The 15041-nt window shown below is 42.3% G+C and overlaps 1 protein-coding gene across 3 annotated transcripts in view; it reads left to right on the top strand.

Moving 5' to 3' along the window:
* Positions 1-6541, top strand: part of ITM2C (integral membrane protein 2C) — a 50207-nt gene extending 43666 nt beyond the window's left edge. For 2 of the 3 annotated variants that reach the window (XM_050964156.1, XM_050964155.1), the window contains exons 5-6: positions 1309-1459; positions 3525-6541. In XM_050964156.1, coding sequence (XP_050820113.1) covers positions 1309-1459; positions 3525-3616 — 243 coding nt within the window. In that variant the 3' untranslated portion in view covers positions 3617-6541. The remainder of the gene's footprint in view (positions 1-1308; positions 1460-3524) is intronic. The other variant, XM_050964157.1, reaches the window with a different exon arrangement.
* The last annotated feature ends 8500 nt before the right edge of the window (positions 6542-15041 follow it).

Below are 15041 nucleotides of genomic sequence, written 5' to 3'. Positions count from 1 at the left end.
TTTTTCTGTAGCTTTCTAGCTCTTTCACTTCTCCTGAGTTTTTCATCTTCCACTTGAGAACTGAGGAACCTGAACTGTCACTCTTTTGGCATGCCAGAGACGAGGTTGGTCCTTTTGTTTCTTACCACCTGGTAATTAAGGAAGGGTATGACTATGTTAATCTTGGAAGTTTATATAATAAATAATACCATGTACCTCTAGAACAATACTATTTCCTTTTTCATTCTGGTTGATTTGTTTTCCATTTGATTACTATTCCATTTATGTCAGTGTCATAAACAGATAGTTAAGGGTTAATGTCTCTTTTACCTGTAAAGGGTTAAGAAGCTCAGTAAACCTGGCTGACACCTGACCAGAGGACCAATAGGGGGACAAGATACTTTCAAATCTTGGTGGAGGGAAGTCTTTGTTTGTCTTTTTATCGTTGTTGTTGTTTGCTCTCGGGACTGAGAGGGATGGGACATCAATCCAGGCTCTCTAAATCTTTCTGAATTAGTCTCTCATGTTTCAAACTTGTAAGTAATTAGCCAGGCAAGGCGTGTTAGTCTTATGTTTGTTTTCTCCACTTGTAAATGTTTCTTTTTGCTGGAAGGATTTTACATCTGTTTGCTGTAACTTTGGAACCTAAGGCTAGGGGGGGCCCATCTGGTCTATAGGAATCTGATTACCCTGTAAAGCATTTTCCATCCTGATTTTACAGAGATAATTTTTACCTTTTCTTTCTTTAATTAAAAGCTTTCTTTTTAAGAACCTGATTGATTTTTCCTTGTGTTAAGATCCAAGGGGATTGGATCTGGACTCACCAGGGATTGGTGAGGGAAAGGAGGGGGATGGTAAATTTCTTCTTGTTTTAAGATCCAAGGGTTTTGGATCTGTGTTCACCAGGGAATAGGTGAAGTCCCTCAAGGCAATCCAGGGAAGAGACGAAGTTTTGGGGGAACAGAGAGTGCCCCGGACACTGGAATTCTGGGTGGTGGCAGTGTATACCAGATCTAAGCCAGTAATTAGACTTAGAAGTGTCCAGGCAGGTCCCCACATTTATACCCATAAATTCAGAGTGGAGAAAGAAATCTTGACAGTCAGTAAAAGTCTTTAAGGCTGTATTTTGTTCTCAGTGTCCTTGTCATACATACTGAGGGTCCTTGGAAAACTCTGTTTTGGGACAAGATCTGAACAGATCAATTGGCGAGCCCATTATCTTTATTATAAAAAACATTAATATTAATCCGCTAAAAATCAGGCAGCAGGGGCTCAGATTGGATTATCAAATTGATTTTATTTATTTTTTGGAAAAAAATGTAATTTCAGAAAGGAACGTACCTGCCTCAGACATACATAATCCAAGAGGAGATGATCGTTACAGAGCATGTCAATGACATGGAGCAGCTTGGCTCCTTTATCTACCGCCTGTGCAGCGGGAAAGAGACTTACAGGCTGAAGCGGAGGACTGCTAGGAGACGTAAGATCCTTGTGGTGCTTGATTGTATTAACCCTGTTTTCCACTGTTTCACAACTGCTGTGATTGACTCATGGTGATGAGAGGTACAAACTCTTTGTGAATAGCCACAAGCTTTTCAAAACTTTCCCACTGTTGCAAATACCTGTGCATCTCCACCCCATTAGTGACATTGGAAGCTCCAGTGTAATTGTGTACTGGCTGCTGCAGGAATTTTTACCAGTGTGTGTATTAGCCTAATAGAGAAATTGATAAAATGCCTGTAAGAGCCAGCTGTCTGTTTACAGCTTCTGGGACTGAACTAGTATTAGCAATGCATCTCTAATACAAACCCACTTCAGTGGTAGCTATTGAGAGCAGATAAAATCTGCAAATAGACTTTAACTGAGCCCTACTCTGGGGTTTACACCTCTAATAAAATAGTGAGACTGAAGAAGTGGTGAATAGGGAGCACTAGGCATTGTCTGTGTTGGGATTTATTCCAGAATAGGTATTCCTGATTAACTATTCCACTTTGGAAGTGTTTTAAGCTAATTTGGAGTAAGGCATACTGATCCCAGAATAAAATCTTCTGTACACCAAATTAGTCAGGAATAGTTAATCTGCTTTAAAATCACACCCAACCTTATTCTGGATTTATTTTCAGGTATAGACAAGCCCTTAAACTATTTTAGTCCCTAAGGCAATGTGAAGAAATTCATCTGTGAGTGCCTTATATTCAAAGCTAATGTAGCCACAAAAGCTTTTTAACCCCAGCATTTTTAACTTACTCAGGGCTTGGCTACATTCGAAACTCCAAAGCGCTGCCGCGGAAGTGCACCCGCGGCAGTGCTTTGAAGTGCAGGTGTGGTCACGGTGCCAGCGCTGGGAGAGAGCTCTCTCAGCGCTGCAGGTACTCCACCTCCCTGAGGGGATTATCTTACAGCGCTGGGAGTCGCGCTCCCAGCGCTGGGGCACTGTTTACACTGGCGCTTTACAGCGCTGTAACTTGCTGCACTCAGGAGGGTGTTTTTTCACCCCCCTGAGCGAGAAAGTTACAGCGCTGTAAAACACCAGTGTAGCTAAGGCCTCACTATCCAAAGTCCTTATTCTCCTACAGTTGTAATATGTTTGTTTGATTGGATCAGATTAGATTTTTGACAGGCTGGAAAAGAGGAGGCTTGCAAGCCTTTTAGCATGTTGGTTAGAATCTCCATAGCTGGAGGCTCCATTTATCCCAGGGAGTCTCAGCTTGGTTCTTCCCTCATCTACGCGTTAAAATATTTGTTTGACATCTTCTTTTGGAACAAAATACACTTATCACTTCCTGCTTCCTATCTCAATTAACTTACTGCACCAACAAGGGTAAATGGGTACTGTGATGATTCTATGATTCTAGAAATGCTGATAGATATAGATACAAAAATAGGTAATCACATGCTTTGTTGCAGCAGTGTGGATAGCTGGCATGCAAAACTATAATGGAAAATAGCTTCTGCAGTGCAGAAGACTGTTAAGGTATTAGGAATGCTGGAGTGTGCAATATTTGTTTTCTGAGGAGACTCAAACTTACTCCAGAACAGTTGAATTAATGGAAACTTAAACTGGGGTGGCAGTTATTTAAGCACCTATTAGCTTCATTGGATGCCCTGTCATACTGTCTCTTTTGAGTCATACTATCTCTTGATTCTTGAGCTAATATTAAGAAGCTGTACACTGAAATCAACTTTTCCACATTACTCCCTGTCACTTTCCCTGGCTAGTCTAGTGAATGAACTGGGTAGTAAGGGCTTCACTCCGGTGCAGGGATTAAACTAATAAAAACAGATACTACACTTGGCCAGAGCTCTAAGGAGCTGAGAAGCGATTCCACTCACTTGGTTCTTATTGCAGGATTGTGGGCTGGTTATTACCAATCTGTTTTCCAGGGGCAGTGAATTTGCAGGGCTTTCCTTGTTGCTATACAGTTGTTATATTTCAGCATGCTAGAGTCGTTTGCATCTCATCTGATTTTTTTTTCTGTCCCATCCCAGACACACCTACATAATGCAACCATCCTAACTTGGCTTTTGTTTTTGGTCTCTTTTAGGTATCAATCGACGTGAGGCTGGAAACTGTAATCACATTCACCACTTTGAAAACACTTTTGTGGTTGAAACTGTTATCTGCAAAAAGTCATGAAGCAGCTCTTCAGATATAACCCTCCTCTGCTTTGCTTGCACAAATGGATCATGTCCTTAGAAGTGATAATCTGTCTTACTTTTTCACTCTCTCCCCTGCTTGGGCAGCACTAACTTCTCAGATCCCTTGTGATTATACATTGGACTCTTGTCTCTGTACAGTATGTACTACTTACCTGGGACTCTTTGTTGGGCTTAAATTTACACAGTAAACCAAAATGCAACTCAGAATAGACTCAGCCATTTGTGAACACAGCAGGACAGGAATCCCGTCATGGAAGATGCGTGCTCCGGGAAGTGTGGGGATGGAAACGGAGGGTAAGAAATAGCCTGCAATGTAGAAATGTTTCATTCTGCTGGAATCAGTAGGTGGTTTCATGCAGACATCATGTTGGCACAGAAAAGCCAAAGTAAAATAATGCCATTAAAGGTGGGTTACCATTTGGATGTAGTAACTAGCAGAATGCTGTTAGATGCAGTAAGAATACAGGTCTGAGGTTTGCAAATGCTGCATCTAGGGAAGTTCTGCACATAGAGAATTTCTGCCAAACTAATTAATTACCCTTAGTGTAAATTCTTGTTCTAAGTCATCCAGTGAGCGTGCCTGCTAAGAGCCTATTTCACAAACACCAGATGGAGTCTTTACACACTTCTTGTGCGTATTGCTCTGAAATGATCTCACAGTGTACTTTTCTGAGCAAGGACTATCTGATTCTGTACCCTTTGACCATTCTGTGCACCTCAGCTGATCTGCAGGTAGGGGTAGAGTGGGGAGGAGGAGGGTGGATTCTGAAAGGAGCCAAAGGCAAAAAAGAGTGACTAAATTGAATGGAGACTGATTCAAGTGTCATTGCTTCATGACCACAAAGAAGTGAATGGTACACAAGTATATATCCCAGCAAAATAATGGGCCCAACTTCAGGTGACTTTTGATAGCACGTTGTGATATTTTCACCAGGAGGACACTTTCTTCAGCAGTTAGCCTGACATACTGAGCACAGACATTTATATTTTTATACTGAACAGACAGGCCTTCACTTTCCATATATTTTCCTGAAGTAAATAAAGGGGCAGAGCCTCAGCTGGTGTAAACTGCCATCACTCCATTGCAGTCCTTTTAACTGATCCTTGAAGTCAATGGAACTGTGAAACTTTACACCAGCTAAGAACGTGCCGCATACAGTTCTAACTACTAAAATCCATATTTTTTTTTTTAAAGATTCCAGGCCAATTTTCTGTCTCAATGTCTCCACTAGTCTCACACTATCAGGCCTGTGGTCCTATCCCATTTCACATGTCCCTTCTCTGTCTGACAGTCTGAGCTATGGGGTACTCCTCTTCTTCATGGGACGTGGAGGCAGACCAGCTAATTGGTTGTATGCTAGGAGCAAGGAACAGCCCTTCATTGAAATTTGGCAGAGTTCTCTGCCTCCACTTCTATGCAAGTGGCATGTTAAGGGGGTCTGCTTGTTTGGGGACTTTGAAGATCTTAATATACTAGTTAAGCAGCTTTTTCAGTGGTGGTTTATTTACATTCATTTTCCTTACTTTAACCTGCCCAGGATCTTTAATGTTCCCTGGCCCTTTACAAGCACAAGCAGTGACCCCAGCTTCAGAGCTTGTAGAAGTAGCAACATCAGCGTGAACAGTCTGTGTTTTTTGAGAGAGTTCTCTTGTATAGTGTGAAACAGTCCTCCTTTTGTAGCATCGCAAGCACTTATGTGGGCTATTTTTATGCCAATAAGTATTGTCTAGCCATGTACAATCTTGCAGAATTAACTGGCATGTTAAGAGACCACTCAACACCTATATTTAAAATGTTGAACTACAAATGTGATGGAATCCTTGCATAGACATTGAAACAAGACCAAGATTTGGTTGATCAATATATGCATAGAAATAGTATGAACTGAACTCATGTCTATTGATCAGCAAAAAGAAAAAAATTGTAGACTGATTATGTATTTTTCCCTCTGCTCCATGAATATAATTAAGTAGGCCCTTGAAACGCAGACAGGTTTTTGTTTTTGCTTGTGTGAATGGAGTGAATTTCAAATTGGCACCATCTTTTTAACTGGTTTCCAGCAAATCTGGACTTGTTCCCCATCTGTTGAAATGAGCTTGATGTTTTAGAAAGAGGAAAGATAAAGTAAAAGCAAGTACAATCATTAACTCAGCCGAACCAGAAAAAGAGATGTTTTGTGATAGACAACTTTAAAGTAGTAATGCTGTGACTTAATTATATGAAACCAAAAGCAGAAGTTTTCAGCAAGCATGCAGCACAACAGTAATTTGTCTGTCCTGAGAGATTGAGGGTTATTTTTTATATAAGCCTATGAAAGGAATTGTTAAACTTTAACCTATCAGAATGCAGACTTTTTAGACTTACTCTAATGTTTAAGTTTATGGAAAATGAAAAGTCTTGTACAACTCACACAGCTTAGTAAGGTATGTTTCCCCCAACACCAGTAGGGTATGAGCTTTATGTATAATTAAATTTTCAAAAAACAAAATTCTGTCTCTTTTGTTCTAACCCTACTTTGCAAAGTGGATCACTAATGTATATTGGGAGTGGGGGAGGGAAACGAGCAGATATCAGTTTGCTTGATGCAAATACAGCAAACTGGTAAATTTAAGCCCTGCATTTATTTTTGCTTTTAGGAATTTCAGCCAACCTGCACTCAGGTGGAAATATAAACTTTTTTTCCTCTTCCTTCTGTTTCTGCATGTTTTAACTGGTCATTAAATATGCTAACTATGTGCAATCCGTGAACTTAAGAACAAGGCCTTAGTTCTTTAGCGTGAACTAAAGTAATCACAGTTCATAGGATCAAAACAGCAGTTGTCTAGTAACAAAACTTAAAATGCTTTGTATATTTTGTCTCTTAGAGAAATCTGACCTGTTAATAAAATCTTTTACCTCTGATTTCTTAGTTGTTTTTTTATTTACAGGGTTGGGTTGTTCTCTGACGCGGTTGTTTGAGAGGTACCAGATTGTTAGCTATGGAAACTGAAACCACCTGCACCTCTACCTTGATAGAATGCAACCCGATAGTACACAAATTGGGATATAACACAATAAAGAAGCAGGGAGCCCCGGGCCCTTTTAAAGCGCCACCCGAGCCCCGCTGCTTTACCACATTATATCTGAATTCATGTGGAGCCCTGGGCCCTTTAAATCACTGCCCAAGCGCCGGTGCCAGAGCTCTGACAGTGATTTAAGGGCCCAGGGCTCCCTGCAGTGGCTGAAGCACCGGGCCCTTTAAATCCGCGCAGAGGAAGCTGGTCTAGTCTGGCATGGCATACCGGACCAAACCCAATATAACACCATCTCACCTATAAGGCGGTAAGATTTTTTGGCTCCTGAGGACCACGTATCGAGTAGAGGTGTATTTTGTCCCAGAACAGATCAAGCACAGATAGCAGCAGTGGGAAGCTGCTATACCAATGCGCCACCCTCCTTAGTTTGGAGGGGTGACTGAGAAATACAGTTACCAGTGGGGTAAGAGCGAAGGTAGGAGCTCAGTTGGCTCTGTCTGACATTTACGGAGCACCTGACAAAGGATGAGAAAGGGTAGCCCAGAAGAGCAGGGAAAGAAGAGAAGCTGAGTGTCGTGGAGTAGCAACCAATTATGTCTCCCTGATAGTATGCCCCAGTCTTAGGGGCTACTTTAACTTGTGCCAGCTGGGGATAGCTAGAATAGAAAATTACTCTAGCTCACTTTCCCATCTCCAGCTCCTGGAACTGCAAGGTGAGTGGCGTGGAACTTGGTTGTGCTGGCTCTGTGTACACCTGCTGGGGACTTTACCAAGGGAATCCTCAACAATGGGACTTGGAGGTATTTTCTGCTCCCTTCTTCCTGCTTGTGTAGTGCACTGGGACAACAACAGAGCAGAGGATCTGCCTCAAGTGTTGATTGTGGCCAACTAACTTTTCTGTAATATATGTCCTCATATTTGGACACTGCTGCTCTGGCTCTCTAATCATTCTTATTGCTCTTCTCTGAACTCTATCCAATTTATTTCCTGAATGAGGTGTCCAGAATTGTATTTCACTATATTGTTCCTCTTTCTAAATCCAAATTCTGATCAATTTTTGAAGTACTGTAGTTGATTTTTTTTATTCTCTTCCATTTAGATTCTTTTACTCTGCTCCTCACCAGGTTATTCACTATAACTATGAGAATTCAGTAGAAAAGATGTATCTTGTAACAACTGCAGTCTCCAAAACTAAGGCTAAAATGTTATACTTTTACAAAGTTGACTTTCTGGCATTCCTCTGGATGAAGCTTTCTACTGCATTCCTTTGCGGTCAGACGACAGGAAATTCCTGCAGTTCTGAAAAAGAGAACTATTAGTGGAAGTTGAAGTCTGGGCTGTGCGCTATAATGAGAGATTTTACGACAAATATCAATTTATTGTCCTAAGGTAACTGTTGACTGAGAAGAAGTGGAGGTCAATATTTGTATCTTGGGACAATAAATCTCAATATTGACCAAAATAAGAAATCAGTATGTTCTGATTGTTTTCATAGCATCTGGAAGTCTCTCTGTTATGGCCTTTACTTAAATCTTATGGCTGGCAGAATGACATTTGAAGGATAAAGAAAGAAATTTTGGAAAATCCTGTTACAATGGACTTTTAATGAGTCTGTCAAGAATATGAGAGAGTATATAATTCACAAGACAACTAATTCAACAAATTCAACCATTTCGCTCAAAGAATATCAGCAAGCAAATCCCAATGTCTGAATTTATTCCACAAATGTATTTTTGAATGTAGTTCTCTGTACAAGTTAGGAATGTTGCAAATTTGAATTGTGTTGCTTAGTTGCGATTGGTCAGATGAGTTATGTGGTTGCACAGGGTGAGCGTCAATATTCACTCTCATCCAAACATTCGTGCCTGCGAAGTGGACCAGAAAACAAACACGGAAGGGAGGTGCAAACATGGCCAAAGGGAATGATCAGATGAATATCCATAGATTTTTAAACAGCAATGAGTTGTCCCTGTGTGGTCTGGGAGCAGAGATTTTACCAGGCTCATAACTTTGTGGAGATGGTCTGTGCCCCTTTCCATACAGGGTAGGGGAAGAAGTGCTCCATTGCTTGAGCCTAAGACACTTAGGGTCCAGCACAGGATTGCTGTCATCGCATTAAACCATCAAATCTATTTATGGGGAACCCCCTCCTTCCCCCAAGTGGTGAATGGAAAGGTAGGGGAAATCCAATTGTAGGAAGTCCTGTGGAGCCTGGGAAGGAAGAATCAATTTGATGAGGAGGCTGCCAGGAGGAAAAGAATCAGTTTCCAGGAGACTGAGAAGACATATACAGTGTGGGGGCAGGGAGTCACAAAGGATGGATTGAGTGAGCATTTGGGTTCCCACTCAACCCATCACAAAGGATGGGTTGAGTGGGGACCAGACTATGGATTGATGGGCCTGGCAGGGTGGAGGATATGCTGAAGGCCAGAGAAGTGCTGAGGGGTGGGGGGTGCTGACTGGAGGCAGTGGTTTGAGATGTAGTAGAACAGTGGTTCTCAAACTTTTGTACTGGTGACCCCTTTCACACAGCAAGTCTCTGAGTATGACCACCCTTATAAATTAAAAACACTTTTTAAAAAAAAAATTTAACACTACTATAAATGCTGGAGGTGAAGCAGGGTTTGGGGTGGAGGCTTGTGACCCCCCCCCCCCCCCATGTAATAACCTCATGACTTCCTGAGGCATCTTGACCCCCAGTTAGAGAACACCTGGAGTAGAGCATCTGTTGAATGGCAGAGCTGGGGGATGGGCAAAGAATGGGCCAAATCTAGAGGGCGGATTGTAGGCTGAGGGGGAGGACAGAGTAGGGGGCTGTCTCAGGCAGAACTTGATTGGAGGATCTGGGGAGCCTGACAATTATTCAGATGGGTGGTAGGAGGGAACTGAATGATGGGCATAGAGCTGGAACTGGGAAGACTGCAGGGAAAGAAGATGCATTGGAGAGTTGAAGACAGAAGCTAGATTGTGTTCTTATGGCGGGGGGAAGTGAATGGAGAGGCTTGTGGAGAAAACAATGGATTTGAGGACAAAATTAGTTGGGGCAGAAGACTACTGAGGTTGAAAGGACAGAAAATGGATGAAAGACAAGAGGTGGATGGATTGGACCTGGGGATTCTGGATGGCCTGGTAGGGTTGGGGGTAGGTTTGATGGGGAGGGGGGAGCAGAAGGCAAGAGAGTAATAAGTGGTAAGGGCAGAAGGTAAGAGATTATTGAAGATAGAGGGGAAAGAAAATATAGGTAGAGAGCAAGACAGATGATGGACCATGGAGCATTGAAGGGCATGAAGTGAAAAGAATGGGGCAGATGGGATAAGGGGAATTTGGGAAAATGGTATACACTGGACTGGGGTCCATGGATTAAGAGATCTGGGGATGATGAAGGCTGTACTGTGAGAGAGAGGAGGGAAAGATGCAGGACAGAAAAATTGGGAAGGGAGCAAGTAAAAGAGATTTACCAAGCAAATGTAGTGTTACAGTTTGAGTGCCTTAACTGAGCATTTCCCTACCATAACATGTTTTGTTTTGTTTTGTTTTGTTTTAAATGTTACCTTACTCATAAGTATACTGATGCTAGTGATCCCCAAAATGTGTTACTCACACATGTTCAACCTTAACTCCGGTTTAGAATAGCTGCTTATCTGGGAATGTGAGCAGATGAATGGTAATACACAAGGATTTTGACTGGGGTTACACAGGGAAGCTATCAATGTACATTCCAGAAGCTTTCCCAAAGTGAGAAGTCAGTTGTGGCCAGAGTAGCTTCTGTGTCTGGAATGGGAAATGAGGTGCTAGACTGATCTGTTGAGCAGCTGGAATGGTCAAATAGTTGCTTGGAGGCTCCATTGTCACCCCCAAGGGAATGAATAATAGATCTCACTGAGGGTTTGGACTGTTACTTGAAGGGTGGCATCTCTAGTTTTTGGGAGAGGAGTGAGGGTTGTGGCTGCCCCCTGCCCCCAGCTGCTGGAACATTCTAATACTGCCATGCAAGTGGTATGGTCCAACTGTCAGTTCCCATTCCATTACTGATGGATAGGAGCTCCCTCTGGCTGCCCCTGGGAGCAGCCACAGCCATTCCCACTTCTCGCTACTCCTTCCTAAAGGTTCCTGCAGCATTTCTAGCAGACTGCTGGTTGCTTGTCAGTTCCCATGCAAAGCCCCCTTTCTCCTCTGGGGCTGTCTTCCAGGATACCCTCAGCCAGCTACACTTGGCAGCAACTTCACCTTAGCAGGAACTGGCTGGAGAAGTGTGTCTGCATCACCCTGTGCAGGCTCACGCAGGCTTGATGCTTTTGGACCCCCACCTCTTTAAGTCCCCAGCCTGTGTTGTGGGGTATTAATGTGTGGTCCTTGTAGAGCTAAGGAAAGCTTCTTTGGACCACTCTTCCTTTGAGCCTGAGTGTCTAGCATGGGGGGGGGGGCATTTTCTTGGGGGCAGTGATGCCATCTGGCAGAGTGAGCCAGGCCCTAGTGAAGCCTATATCCAGCTTGACATGGATAGGTTGAAGCTCTGGACTCAGCTGGGATTTGTATCCCAAGGCAACCCTGTCGACCTGCCAATGTTATCCTGACACCTGCCTCGCTGAGGACAAATATACAACTGCAGACACTTGCTGCCATGCTTCCAATCTCCACGGCTAACCCCACAAATTGGCTTAGATCAGCACTTTAACCTTTCACCCGCTAAGGGAACTGACAGTTGGTGGCAATGTCAGTTGGACTGTACTCCTCGCCATGGGAATATGTAGGTACTGGAGGGCATATGGAGGGGAGGTGGTACAGCCCTCCAAACCTACACTCAACTTTAAGGGTCCTTGGGGTGGACTAAAGCCCTTAGAAAGTTCACTCTGTTTTTTGGTTGGTTGTTTTTTTCATTTGGCACCAGTTCCCAGAGCAGTGCTGTCACTGAGATGAGCACATCTGGATGACTGACTCTGTTCATTACGCAGTGCTGTGAGTTGGTTAACTTTAAACTCCGTGGGTCATCTTGAGTCTCTTCCTATCCAAAGAAGAGCATCCTTCCTCAGAGACATTTCAGTTGCAGGCTGCCAAGAAGTCTGTGCTCCAAAATTGACCAAACTCTGTTTCTTGGATTCAACCTATAGCAAAGAATTGTCCTTTGGCCTCTGTCTTTCTGAAGCAGATGAACAGAAACTAGCCAACCAACAAAACAAAGTATTTTATGTTGACTTCTGCCTTCCTCATACCACCCAGGGTTGTGCTTGTGTTTACTTTGTTCCTGTGGGAAATCTCACAGACCTTACTCTTCAAGAGTGAGAATCCTGGGGTAATGATATCTCTAAAATAAGAAAAATGACTCCCTTCCCTTTCATTTGGGGGCTCTGCCCTGTGAGGGAGTGTCATGTGTCACAGATATCATGTATTGCCTTGTGTTTATCCTGACTGGGGATATGCTGCTATGCTTACAACCTCTACGGCTAACAACACAGGTTGGCCTTGATCAGCACTTCAATCTTTAACTCGATAAGGGAACTGACTGGTGGAGGCAGTTGAGCCGTTCCACTCACCACTGGAATGGGTATGTGTGTGTGGAGTGGGCTTGGTGCTGCCATCTCACTTTAGGCTTTCCTGACAAGGCTTGGGACCTGAGAGTGGGAGTCCCGTGAGGATATTGTCCTCAAAGAAACAGTTACATGGGTAAATAGTTTTCCCTTGTCCATTTAAATATGGATGTGCTGATGCGACATACCTTTAATTTGGTGTTTCCTGAATATACTTAAAGTGTATTTTCATTTAGTGATTTCTTAGAACATTCAGGCTTGGTTCCCTATTGTGGTGAATAGCCCCTGGCTACTTTTAGACTCTAACTCAATTCTACTTTTTAATTTGTGTGTCTGCCAGATGGAAACTGCTTTATCTGAACTAACAGCAGGAACATGGAAAAGGATAGGAAGCAAATCTACCATGATGGCTTTTGAAGCATTCAACAGGCCAATTTAAACACTAAAACTAAGGGTTAGTATGGTCACAGCTAAAATCCAATTTGTTTTACCCTTTGATTAATAGATCCATCAGACTACATGTTGCAATAAGAATTGGAGATTGTCACTTCCCCCTGCAGTGCAATGCAAAGTGAGTTTAAAGCTTCTGTTTAAGTTTTTTGCACTGCAACTGGTATCAGCTTAAAAACTCCAGCTTGGTTTGGAAGCCTTTATGTAGAGCTTCAAAATTAGATAAGTGTTCAACAAGATTAATTTTAAGACAAAGAAACTTCAGCAGTGTCTCTGTTAAAATGTGAACTCATAGTGTTTCATTAAAGTCCTTTTACTGGTGTATTCTATAAATCCTGTCCAGTTCAATACTAATTTAGATTTCATTAAATCTAGTACGTGGTCTTCATTGTCACAGGTTCCACTGCGATATCTCTTTTGATTGTCTAGACATTTATAAAGCACCCAATTACCATCATATAGAAGTGCTATTCATTTCTAAAGAATTTGCATATGAAAAAGGCCTTAATTATGTCAGAAGTCTGATGTATAATGATATCATTGTAGCATTTCTCCATGGATTGGCATGTTTGTTTCCCCCAATTTTGCCATCTGTTTTCAGGGTGAAGGATGTGGGTCCTTCAGGCAGTTTGAAGAATGAACATGTATTGTGTGGCAAATAATTAACCTGTGAAATTGCTGTCCTAATACACATGTGAAAATTGAGCAGTCCGTGATGTTTCAGTTTATGAAATTGAAAATTATTCTTCTTTGGAAGTATACAGGACCCATTCAGTTGAAGAGATTATGTAGTGGTGAACTGCAAGACAATACCCATTGTCTGATCTAATATTATCCACTCTACATGAGACACAAATCACCATCTGACATGCCACATCAATGCAAAACTAGTGAAATCCTGTTAGAGTCATAGAATGTCAGAGTTGGAAAGGACCTCAGGAGGTCATTTAGTCCAATCCCCTGCTCAAAGCAAACCCCACACTAAATGTACATTTTGCACATTGAGAGGTCTGAACTGTTCCAATTCATCTCAATGGTTCTGAAGCATAATTATGATATTTTATATGTCAGTATTGTTAACTATTGCCCTGCTGATCAAAACTCCCAAGAAATAAAAGGGCCAACCATATTATGAAGATCTATACAAGGTACTGTGAGAAGCATTTCATTTTAGTGGCATGAATATACAGAGTTAGTGGTATTCTCCCAAGCTCTGCCCACAAACCCATCTTTTCCTCTTTGGACTCCTGTTAGAAATGATACTGATCTATGTGCTGTTTGTGGTGATGGCCTTGATGCCCCAGTTGAAATAATGAGTACTTACAATGGGGACTGCTAGGCAGAAGTAAGTTTATCCCCCCTTCTGAGCAGAAAGAGGAGAGAATTGGATGGACACTCAAATGTTTCCATGGATGGTCCTGAGACATAACTTGTTGAATTCTGCTCAGCTATTTCACTGGACCCAATTACAGATTGGGCCGAAGGGTCGCACTTGTGGTCAAAGCTGTATGTCACATCTTTTGGTTGACACTAATGCTGGCCCTTTCCTCCCCAGTTAGTGTGACTCAGAGGATTTTTAGCATAGTTGAGTTGTGGCATCTGCACAAGGTTAAACCCCAGTCATGTAGTGTAGCTTTCCCCTCTGAAGTTGAATTTATGTGTCCTTGTACCCACAATAAAAATAATGATGTGCTGCTTCCCACTTCCCCACCTAAGAAATGAGCAGTACTCTTTCTCCGTACCCAGGGATCTATACATGGTTGGAAGGGGTGATGGTGGGGTGTTGATCTTTGTGTTTTCTGTGGTTTTCCCCACAGGTTTTCATTGACCTATTGGGAAGAATTATTTACGTTGTTATCCTGATCTGAATCTTGAATCCCTAAATATTTCACATACCTGGAGTTGAAAACTATATCCTGACTATGAATACTTACTGTTTGACCCATATACTGCTAATGAAATGTATCTTTGCCAAATAACATTGTTAGAAGGGAAAAAGGACGGAAAGGCAAAAGGAGGAGTGTGTGTGTGTGTGTGTGTGTGTATAAAGACAAGAGACCCTTATGCTTTTTGTGTCCCTAGGTTCGACCTCCCTGTCCAGCATCTGTCATCTGGTAGGATCCCTTCCCCTGCAAAGAGGACCCGTCCCACCCTAAATAATGAAGAGTCAATTCATAAAGGTAAAATCAAATAAAGTGTATTGAAGGGCTCCTAACAAAGAGTGGTGCAGATAAAAGGGGGAATAAACAGCAAAATGGCACGATACAGTGATTACCCCCTCAAAATCAACCTTATAAACAAATTTTAAAAAATCTTCATAGATCAAAGTGACAGCAGGTGCTTGGGACCTCAATCCTCTGGCTAATGGCAAGCCTTTGGAGAGGCGCTCCAAGGAGTCCCTTGATGTTCCTT

The sequence above is a fragment of the Gopherus flavomarginatus genome, chromosome 8 (assembly GCF_025201925.1).
Source record: "Gopherus flavomarginatus isolate rGopFla2 chromosome 8, rGopFla2.mat.asm, whole genome shotgun sequence".
In the NCBI taxonomy this organism is placed as follows: Eukaryota; Metazoa; Chordata; order Testudines; family Testudinidae; genus Gopherus; species Gopherus flavomarginatus.
Note: the sequence above shows the minus strand (reverse complement) of the source record. Positions and strands in the feature narration are given on the sequence as shown.